The following is an 11,727-nucleotide window of genomic DNA, read 5'->3' as shown; positions in this document are numbered from 1 at the left end:
TGCCAGGGGCTGAGCTATGATGCTAGCCAGCTCCTTGAGTACCCTGGGGTGTAAACTGTCAGGGCTGGCTGACTTGAAGGTATCCAGCCTCGCAAGGTGTTCCTTCATGAGGTCAGCATTGATGGAAGGTAAGGAATCTCCCTCACCCTGGGCCGCCCTGTCCTGTAATGGGCAGGGGCGTCCCATGGAACTGGTGAAAGACCGACGCAAAGTACCCATTTAATAAGTTGGCTTTTTCCTGGGCATCAGTTGTCAGATGTCCCATCTGGTTTATCAGGGGTCCAATGTTGCCCCTGCTTTTCCTCTGGCTCCCCACATATCTGAAAAAGGACTTTTTATTGTCCTTGATGCTCGAAGCTAGTTGGAGTTCAGTTGCAGCCTTGGCTTTCCTGGTTTGCTCCCCGCAGGACTGGACCAGTGCAGAATATTCCTCCTTGGAGGTGAATCCTTCTCCATCCACTTGTCCTTGTTGAACATCATAAGATTTCTTTTGGCCCAATCCTCCAATTATTCTAGGTCACTCTGAATCCTAGCTCTACCCTCCAGTGTATCTACTACACCCCCCAGCTTGGTATCATCTGTGAACTTGCTGAGGGTGCACTCCATCCCATCTTCCAGATCGATGAAAATAATAAACAAAACTAGCCTTAAGACTGACCCCTGGGGTACTCCACTTGATGCCAGCTGCCGACTAGACCTTAAGCCATTGATCACTACCCATTGAACCTGACAATCCAGCCAGCTTTCTATCCATCTTACAGTCATTCATCCAACTCATACTTCCTCAGCTTGCTTGCAAGAATGCTGTGGGAGACCATAACAAAAGCCATGCTAAAGTCAAGGTATATCATGCCCACTGCTTTCCCCACATCTGCAGAGCCAGTTATCTCATCATGAAAAGCAGTCAGGTTAGCCAGGCATGACTTGCCCTAGGTGAATCCATGCTAACTGTTCCTGATCACTTTCTTTTCCTCCAAGTGCTTAGAAATGGATTCCTTGAGGATCTGCTCCATGATTCTTCCAGGGACTGAGGTGAAGCTGACTGGCCTGTAGTTCCCTGGATCTTCCTTTTTCCCTTTCCTAAAGATCAGCTCTATATTTTCCCTTTTCCAGTTGTCTGGGACCTCCCCAGTTTCCACAGTTTTTCAAAGATAATGGTCAGCAGCTCTGCAATCATATCAGCCAACCTTGTCAGCACACTTGGATGCACTGCATCCAGCCCCAAGGACTTGCACATATCCAGCTTTTCTAAATAGTCAGTACCTGTTCTTTCACCACTGAGGGCTGCTCACCTCCTTCACCGGACTTGCACATATCCAGCTTTTCTAAATAGTCAGTACCTGTTCTTTCACCACTGAGGGCTGCTCACCTCCTTCACCAATTGTGCTGCCCAGTGCAGTAGTCTGGGAGCTGGCCTTGCCTGTGAAGAGTGAGGTAAAAAAGGCATTGAGCACTTCAGCCTTTTCCTCATTATCTGTCACTAGGTTTGTCTCCCCCATTCAATAAGGGACCCACACTGTCCCTAACTTACTTGTAGAAACCCTTCTTGTTACATATGTTACATATGTTTCATATGTCTTGCTAGCTGCAATTCCAGTTGCACTTTGGCCTTCTTGAATTCATCTCTGCATGCCTGAGCAATGCTCTTATACCTTTCCCTAGTCATTATCCAACCTTCCACTTCTTGTAAGCTTCTTTTTTGTGTTTAATCTCACTGAAGAGCTCTCTGCTAAGCCAAGCATGCCATATTTGTTATTCTTCCTACGCATTGGGATGGTTTGTTCATGAACCCTCAGTGAGGTTTCTTTAAAATACAACCAGCTGTCCTGGACTCCTTTCCCCATTCAGACTGGCCTCCCAGGGGATCTTTCCCATCAGTTCCCTGAGGGAGTCCATACTCTGCTGCTCTCTTTCTTTTCATAAGGATCCTGAACTCAGTCATCTCATGGTCACTGCTGCCCAACTTGCCATCCACTTCCACATCCCCCACCAATTCTTCCCTGTTTGCGAGCAACAGAAGAGCATCGTCTCTAGTTGGCATCTCCAACACTTGCATCACAAAGTTGTTTCCAATACTCTCCAAAAACTTCCTGCATTGTCTGTGCACCGCCCAGCAGGTGTCAGGGTGATTGAAATCCCCCATGAGAATCAGGGTCTGTGATCAGGAAACTTCTGCTAGTTGTCTGAAGAAAGCCTCATCTACTTTAGGTTGCAAGGCGGTGCATCCCCTGGCCTGTTTAGTAGTCTTACTCCAGTTACTTAACTTCTATGTAAAAGTTTTGGAGTTTTACGTAGAAGTTAAGTCATTGGAGTAGAAGTCAACATAGTGCCACACTTGCTCTTTAAGTTAAAAGAATTACAAGGTTCCAGAGAAGATGAACTCCTCACCTATGGTGAGGCAATGACCTAGTTTTGACACCTGAGCATGCGCAGTTTAGTCTATGTCCATGACTAAGTGTTCAGGCCAAAAACCTAGTGAACATGTACAATATATGCGATATCTGAGCTAAGGTGATCAAAGGTATGACTGGGACAACTGATGACTGATAAGAGACTGGCAGCACCTCAGATAAAATGATTGGCCAAGAGAGTGATTCGCAGAGGTGGCATGATTAGGACCTATAAGAAGGGCTTGCACCCGAGGCTGGGTGTGTGCCTGCTGCACAAGTGAGTTTGGAGTGAGTGGAAGCATCTGTGAGGTATGTGTTGGGCTGCCTGATATGGGTGTTGTGTGTGTGTCATGGTTATGTCCATTAAGAAAACTTGGGTCATTGTAAGATATGTATGAAACTCTGAGAAGATGTTGATTTTTTGTGTGTGTCTATCTGGGTGGAGCAAGGCTCCCCAGTGACACAAATATAGGACCCAACGCAGCAGATGACCGGTGCCAAGGTGACCATTGCCTTTTGGTTGGTAAAGTATCACCCTCCCTTGAAAAAGGAGACTGAGTACCCAAAGAAGGGAAAAAGCTCCTGCAGAGTGGGAGTCTTGGGATAGTTCACTGTAGGTAACTATTAAGGCTGCGCGAACAGAACACCGTTCTGTTTCAACTTCCATTTCACCGTTTCGACGGGACAGTGTTTTGTTTTGAATGTCATTTAATTTTGAAACCACTGTTTCGTTTCGTCGAAACTGTTTCACTCTTTCGACTCTGTTTCAACGTTTTGCCCATAGGCTATAATGGGGAAGTATGAAACTGCCTATAACTTTGACATTTCTTGCCTTATTCAGATGGAAACTGAGTTCTGAGGCCACGAAGTCTGTCAGCTTTCAAGGAGATAGGCACTGGGGTTTCTGGGAAACTGCACCTCAGGCTGCTGACAGGCAAAACTTGTGACATGGGTGACTGTGTCTGTGTTAAGGCGTGCCCTCCTCACTGGTGCTGGGGCATCTACATGACACGGTAGTGTTCCCCAGTGAGGTCTCCTCCTACAGCCTCAGTCCGGTCCACCATTTTAAATGACAACAGGTACAAAATAAGTTAGTGGATGAGCAATAGGCTTGTGCAAAGTGGCTAGTATTCGCTTCAGATTCAGCCGATTCGGGGGACAGTGATTAAATTCGGTGATTTGAATCATTGTCCTGCTGCAGCCACTGGGGACTGCCCAAATCACCACCCGAAGCTTCGCACAGTCCTAGCGAGCAGCACTAGCACGGTAGTACCAGCAGCATCTCAGGCAGCCAAACTGTGACAGAGCTCTTCTCTCCTCTCCTCTCCTGCAGGAGCTTCTTCTCCAGCATGCGTGTTAAGGCACGCCCTCACTCTGTGTGTGTGTGTGTGTGTGTGTGTGTGTGTGTGTGTGTGTGTGTGTGTGTGTGTGTGGTGTGTGTGTGTGTGTGTGTGTGTGTGTGTGTGTGTGTGTGTGTGTGTGTGTGTGTGTGTGTGTTTTCTGCAGGAGTTTCTTCTCCAGCAACTGCCAGAGAACTCTCCCTGCCAGCCCCAGCCCTGGGGTATAGATGTGCCTACTGCCCAGGGCCCTGTGTCCTTCCGGTCAGCTGACCGGGGATAGGTGCTAGGGGGGTTGGTCTAGGGACGTGGCACTGGCAACCGAAGTCCTTTAGGTCAATCTGGTATCTTTTAGTAGACCAACTGAATAGTTAGAGAAAGCTGGGACAGTGAAGGTTTGTGTTCTGATTTTATAGAGAGGGGTTTTCCTTGATTGTCCAAAGGAGCTAAGCGGCTTATGGTTACTGAAATAAGAATATTTATAAAAGAATTGAATGGAAGTAACAGAGATTTTGTTTTGGATATATAAATGATGTGTTACTTGTGGTGTCTGATGGGTTATGTTGTGTTTTTCTGTCTATATATTTATTATTAAAAAAACCCTGAATAGTTAGAGAAATATATCTTAACAAGCTTTTGGGTTGAAAAATCCTTTGTCAGGCTGAGGAAGCACCTGCATTTGGTCTGTGTGTGTGCTGGTCCTGGATGGAAGGAATAGTAAAGAAGCCAGAGGCTGGCCTGGCATGCAATACAGGCAAGAAAGCCAGTCAGTGAAAATGGAAATGGAGGCATCAAGGGGTGAGGGACAGGCTGGGGTGGGGTGGGAAGAGGGATGTAGCAGCACAGGTAAAAGTGCAGAGGTACCGGGGGAGTCAGAGTCCGGCACGCTGCAGTGTGTCAGAGTTCCAAAGTCTATGCTGAGTCCACGAGTTTCGGTACCTACTACCTAGGAGGTTGATGAAGCGCAGTTCATAGGCCTGACTCTGAAAAGTGGTTTGTAAATTTAAATAAGCACTGAACCTTACTAAGCTAACCTCGTCACCAGAAGCCAACTTCCTACAGCTCAACACACAAAATCTGCCAACTATCTCCAGTACCCCAACAAACTGCTCACCAGAATCTATCAAAGGCAACAAAACCCAACTACCTGCGGGGGCACATTCCTCACCAAAAAGCCACTCTGTCTCCAGTCTCTCAGGCCTGATCCTGAAAGGGAATTTACTTTTCACAGCCGGGCCTATGAACTTCACTTCATCAGCCTCCTAGGTACAGAAACTCATGCCCTACTCAATATAATATTTCTTGCTACATACACATGGTTTTTATCTTTCAAACCATAGTAATTAGCTAGATTTTCTGTTAAACTGGAAACTGGACACAAATTCTGCATAGCATCTAAACTCATGCTAGGGTGCTCATGCTACAGACTCAACAACATTTGCAACTGACAGCTACGTGACAAGTCTGCCTATGACAGAGGCCACCCTGTTAGAATTTAATATTTATTCATGGAGTTAATGTTCAAGCAATTCATCCTGTCCCAGGTACATTAAGTTACTCTTTGGTATGGAAACAGCAAGCAGATGCTTTTTAAGTAGCAGCCACTGTATCTAGACTCAGAAAATATTCTAACAACGGGCCACACGCTTATCCACTCCCACCCAAAGCAATCCCAGACATTTAACTTTCCTATTACTGAAATGCATCCACATCATAGGAGACACACACAGCAATGCTCCACAAAAATTCACAACAGAGAATCCCTTAGCCAAAAGAAATGGCAGAGGAAGACAGCAAAATCGGACAAGAATGACCCAACTACAAATTCAGACAGGACAAATCTCCATTCCAGTTGCGGTCTTTTTTTTCCCCCCTTCCCCTGTAGAATTAAATCAAAAATTGTCTTAAGCAATCTGGCACTCAAAAGCTAGGAGATTAATTGAGTATAGAGAGGATTTTGGCAATCAAACTAGACCATAAAAGATGCACATTCTGCTAAGATCCAAAGTTTGTGACTGCAGTGTTTCATCACTGTGCATTTAAAATACACTTCTTCAGCGGAACATCACCTAAAACACCAGGCGAGAAAAGTACAGTTTACAGCATAAAACAACCTGTCTTTAGACTCAAGATTTTAACTTGCACATAATTGAGACTTTGTGTTTATGACAAAGCATATCATTTTATGGTTTATTCAGTTCATTTGGCTTGTTTCTGTACCTGAAGAGAGAGGCTTTGATTAAGATTAGGAGCCTGGGGAGTTATGTGTGGGTAGAACAGTTAAAAGACACAGGCTGCTTGACAGGGAATATGAAAGTATATTTTAATTCAATTTAAAGCCTGAGTAGCAGGTGTAAAACACACAGCACAAACTATATGGCATGTAAAATGAAGTCTTTCTTTTCCATAAGGTAGATACCACCTTGCAAGTTTGGTTCTGTGAGACTAGCGATGTAGGCAGAATTATTTATGTCCCTGTGTGACACCAAAAACTATATCCCTCTTATTGTGGAAAATGACCTAAAATATTTAGTTTCTGAGCATTGTATGGGCTATTTAACTCATACACAAGTCAGACATCTGGTGCTCCAGTGCACAGGGGGCCGGCCCTGGGAGCAGCTTGAGGCTGCTCAGGCCCCACATGGTGCACAGGTTGGCGCAAGGAGAGTCGACCCCAAGAGCAGCTCGAAGCTGCTCAAGTTAGCCCTCCCCGGTTTTAGGCCGGATAGTCAGAGACCCACAGTGTGGTGCAACATTGAACTAAAAGAGTCCCGGTGCCCAGAGCAGTTCCTGGGAAGGAAAAAGACCCCTGGCGTGAGGCCGGGGAACCAGAGCCAGGGAAGGCTTGGCTCCTGTAGGAGCTCCCAGGGTGCCCAGTGCAGGGCACAGGGTCCAGAGGGAAGGGTCCCCAGCTCAAGGCTGATGGCTCCAGGTGGCCTGAGACGGTGCGGGGACCCAGAGGCCAGATCAATAGCCTGAGTGGAAGGACTGTGAGTTACTGGGAACCCAGGTCCCACAGGGGAGGTGCCCCCAGGCAAGGGACCCTAGAAGGAGTGGGCAGGGGGGAAGGTCCCACAAACCCTCCACTCCCCAGGGTAGGAGGGGAGGAGACCCCAAATACACACTGGGGAGGGTCTGGTGGACCCTTTGAGGGACCAAGTGGTTGGAACCCAGATAGGATGCGTCTAATATCTGGTACAGTTATGCTTCATAGTTGGTATCTATTGCCATTGTTGGTCTTATAAATAGTTGGGTGTATTAATTCTGTATAATGGGCTCTGTAAGGATGTCTCTATTAGTTAACCCACTTGTGGTACAGACTTGCTGAATTGACTGTCCCAGGATCCACCCCTCTTCTGGGTCTGGGGTACAGGTACTTACCTGAATAACCTCCCTGGGGCAGACTTCCTCTTGCTACAGACCGTTATACGTATATTTGTATCTATACCTGTACCTGTATCTATTTTAAAGAGTTATATATATATATAAATGTTTGCAACTAAATAAATTGTATATAGTTAAAAACTTTGGGCCTGGGCTAACTCTAAAGAGGAAAAAGGGATCCGCCCTAAATTCCGGCATCCCTCTCACAGCACCCCCTCCTGCCTACCCATCCCATCCCATCCCATCCCATCCCATCCAATTGAGGATAGGGCACACTTTTGGGTGTACCCAAGTTACACATGGAAAACAATCATGCTCAACTGCAAGGGATTGGCAATGACACAAATAGACTACAAAGGCTTAGGTTCTATTCAAAGTGGGATTCAAACCAAGAAATATGGGGCAATTAAGCTATTCTAACTGAAGTCCACTGAGAAGGAAAGTGTAATGTTGCACTTGCAAAGTCTGTTACTACACCACATGTACACAGGACCCTTGCATCAGTAGATTTGGAAGGGCTTTACAAAGAAACTCAGTACCAACCTCTGCATTTCACAGAGGGGAAAATGGAGACACAGAAAGAAATGATTTGCCCAAAGTTGCCAGGTAGGGCTAGTGGAAGAGCAAAGAACAGAATCGGGGTCTCTTAGTCCCTGGCCTGTACTCTGTCCCAAGTGTCCTAATGTGTCCACATGCTTGCTGTCACTTCAATTTGGTCATTACTAAAAAAGCAGGCTGGAATGTTTAAATGAGGTAAAAGATTTGGGTTATTAAGTCACTACAGTTTTGAAAAGTTTTACCTGTGGTGCCCACTTCAGCTTTTAAATAGGTTTGTCATACATGACTTTGTTTCTGAACATTAGCTTCCACAGCCACAAAGCTGAGTGAAAAGAACAGATCCCTTTTTTTTTAGAAAAGCTATTTTAGCTGATAAAAATGAAACAACACTGAGGAGTTAGCAGAGCGTATCCACTTGGAAACAAAACACACCTTCAAAACCAGGCAATCTCTCAGAGCATACACACACAGGCACACACACATGCAAACCCTCCCTATAAAAACCCTTGATCAAGTAAATTAGGTGCAACATATTTCACAAGAAAATAAAGACTGTTTAGACTCAAAAGTGGTGTTTAAACAGAATAATTCCCAGCTTTAAAAGGTTGTGTAGGAATGATCTGACATACCACAAAACAGTAAAATGGATTGAAAGCAGTACAAGAAATGACCAAAGGAGACATCCCTGGAAACAGAAAAGAAATCCAGAAGACAGGAAATTTTCTTATATCCTAACTAACCACTGCAGCTTGAATGAGGCACAGAGGTTAACCACATTTTAATTCTCTCTTGTTCACAGAAATTGCAGTTTAATAGTCTTGAGACAGTTCTTGGGGTTGGAGGAGAGTGGGAAATCAATAACTTTTTCTTCAATTAATATCTCCTCCCCTTATTGATTATTTTGTGACTTTTTAATGAAACCCAGGTAGCTGCTCTTGAACTATCACTGAGACCAAATTATTGTGCTAAATCCAAATACAGCATTCTAAGACTTTGGTTTTTTTTTTAAAAAGTAAACCCAAATCACAATGAATCTAACCTTCTCTTGTACAAAATCCAAAATGTTCTTGAAGTCCAGGTCATCATAATAGTGTCTAATTCCCTCTTGGATGTTGGAATGGAAGACAGTATTCATCTGGGAAAATAAGAAAGAGAAACTCTATGTCACACTGTGAGAAGATGCTTGAAAAAAGATAGCAAGATAAAAAAGATATATATTAGGTTATACAGATGATTTTTATTACAGCAAATGACCTCTATCTTACTGCATCACTGTCAAAGGGTTTGACCTTATATATTCTGCAGCATTGTCACTTGGCAATTTTATTTGGAGTCTCAATATATGGTGTGTGTCTCAATGTTCCAATTACCAAGGACTGGAGATTACTTGAAACTCTCATCTTTCACTTAAGAAGATTAAAGCTTCTCATCATTGTTGGGAAGAAAGGTTGAAAACAAAGTCAAACCCTCAAAAACTAGAAGGCAAATGAATTTGCTTCTCAGCACACTGACTCCCACTCCTAGTCCACCGCTACATCTGCACAGGCAAGGGTGCCTAGGTCAATAGCTACCCTAGCCCTGGGGTGTTTTACCCAACAGGACGATCCAACCCTTTTATAGCCCCAAGCCACGTCTGCTCTAGAAGACGGTGTTCTTGCTCTTATGTTGTTCTCTTAATCCTGATCTTTCAAACAAGCTGAACTTTACAAGGCAGCAGCTCACTTCGGTAACTTGAGAAGCTATCATTTTGAATTCACCCGCAATACATGCTATTAACTCAGATGCTAGAAGGTTATGACACACTCCTCTAGCACAGACATCTAGATGGGCCACAAAACTCGCATGTCCCTCTCTAATCAGCGTTTCTTAAATACTGCATACTCATTTTGTTTTACAGGGTTACAGAAGATGAGAAGTAAGACTTTCAACCCTCCCCTAAGGCAATGGGACTTTTAGGGTGCCTATACAAGAGCAGGAAGGCTGCTCCGATATGCTGTAATTCCAATTACCGTGTTCCAGCAGCCTCCTGCATCTCATTCAGTGAGCTTTAGACAAAGTGGCCCTGCCCTCATTTTGAAGTGCAGGGATGCTGATACATGAGATGCTTCATGGCGCTTTAGTTAGAGTGGCTCTAGGAGCTTCTCTAATTAAAGCACTACCCCACCCCGGAGCATGTTTATACCTTTGAGTCCCATTCTCCAAAAATGACTTTTGACAATCTTATCCTGGGGCTGGCATTTCAATGTGCCTGAATAAACCAAGGTCCAAATTCCACTGACTCTCAATGGCCTTGGGGCATGTGCTCCTTTTTCCTTTACTCTTTTTTTTTCCTTCAAAAGGTGTGAAACTACCAGAATTTACTGTGAGGAATGGGATTTCTGAGATCTGTAGAAGTGCACAACTCCAGGCAGCATCACCTGGTTCTTCAAAAAAGCCACAAAGCCTTCATTCTCTATATAAGCACAGATTCTAGTAAATCAAAAAACTTTATCCACCTGCCTCATATTCTATTACCAAGATGCATGTAGGTATTGATTGAGGAAGCCAAAAGCATTGTAGTTTGTGTCAGTCTTAGAAATCCATCCACAGAACAGACTATTTTAGCCACAGCCAGCCCTAACTTCAGGGGACCTGAGAATTGTCCTTTTGCTTATGCTTAGTTGTACCAGATCAGATTCCCCCAACCCTGCAAGCCCCTTTCTCATCTTCTTAGATTGATTTTATTGTTCATATTTTCCTGTTTGTGTTTCAAAGGACTTTCTTTAAATCAAGCAGTAAGGACCTCTATGGTACAACGTGTAGGGTGAGAGGTGGCATCCCACTTCTGAGAAAGAAACAGTTATCAGGTAACTGCTTCTGAGTGCTGTAAGTGAATTGGTTCAACCGCTCACAGAGCTTCTCTTTGAAAACATATGCCCAAGAAGAGGTTCTGTTTATTAGAGATGGTGGGTTTTTTGGGGCTCCATACACCAAGCAGACAGGTAGCCATCTGCACTGCAGATCCCAGATTATCTACTCAGAACAAACAGCCCAGAATCTAATTATTTCTATGCTCTTGTTTTTCAAACTAAATGGATTCCTGGAATGGGAAGAGGGCTGGGCTTGTGGCAGAGACCTCCAGCATTTCTTCCTATGCTTCGTGTTAGCAAAAAATCTTTAGTGGGCAGAGTGTAACATTCAAAAAGCTCCTCTCTTCCTACATCTTTTTGGTATTAGGCATGCAATTCTATACTCAGTTAGATTAGCAGCATTCTTCCATCAGGATTGGACCTGTTCAGTAATGCCCCGCAGTCTCCAGGGATGCATCCTGCTTGAACTGCAGCTTTTCATGGGAGGTAAAACTCAAGTACTCAACTGGCTAGAATGGCATCTGTAGCCCCCTGCCTGCCCTTTGCTTTTTCTGCCAAGGCTGCCAAGCCTGGATGGGCCAAAGACCCCATACAAGAGACCCATTGGCAAAGGAGAGGAGGAAGCCCTGATAATGACTAACAGCGTGGTGTGACAGCTGTTTCACAGATACATAGAGGGTGGCACCTTCTAGGGCTAGCAACCTGGCGCTTCAGCATGACTCAACTAATTGGGGAAGGGAGTGAAGGGGATGCAAACAAACAAGCAATGGGGCTAAAGAATAGAGAAGAGTGAGGAAGCCGTCCCAGGGAACAAAACAGTTTACTAAAAAGTCCTGAAAACAAAGAGCTGTGAGTTTGCAAGAGTTCATAAAAGGAAAGGTATGTGAGAGAGCCAGTCTCCCTTCCAACTCACAGCACTGCCTGAGGAGATTACAGATTTGTCTAAAAAATGCTTTAGATTTTTTTTTCCAGGTAGGACACGATGATATTATGTAACATCCCAACACCTCACCAGCAAATAACGTTAACAAAAAAGATCACATCTAATATAATCTCCTCTGGTAGTCAGCAGAACTGAATCAGAACTTAAGATATCTTGGGAAGTTTGTACCCACTCATCCTGCAGGTTTTTTTCCCCTAACAACATACCTCTCGGAGCAGCAGAGCTATAGCCCTTCCAGATGAGGGTCAGAAAAGGAAAGAGCAGCT

The 11,727-nt window shown here is 44.5% G+C and overlaps 1 protein-coding gene across 1 annotated transcript in view; it reads right to left on the bottom strand.

Annotated features, from left to right (window-relative positions):
* The window catches only part of LOC102380198 (tetraspanin-15-like), a 115,004-nt gene that overhangs the window by 86,336 nt on the left and 16,941 nt on the right, over positions 1-11,727 (bottom strand). Inside the window, exon 3 of the mRNA XM_006032901.3 lies at positions 8,709-8,804. Within this exon, the coding sequence (XP_006032963.2) occupies positions 8,709-8,804 (96 nt within the window). The remainder of the gene's footprint in view (positions 1-8,708; positions 8,805-11,727) is intronic.

This window comes from Alligator sinensis, unplaced genomic scaffold, assembly GCF_000455745.1.
Source record: "Alligator sinensis unplaced genomic scaffold, ASM45574v1 scaffold1030_1, whole genome shotgun sequence".
NCBI lineage: Eukaryota > Metazoa > Chordata > Crocodylia > Alligatoridae > Alligator > Alligator sinensis.
Note: the sequence above shows the minus strand (reverse complement) of the source record. Positions and strands in the feature narration are given on the sequence as shown.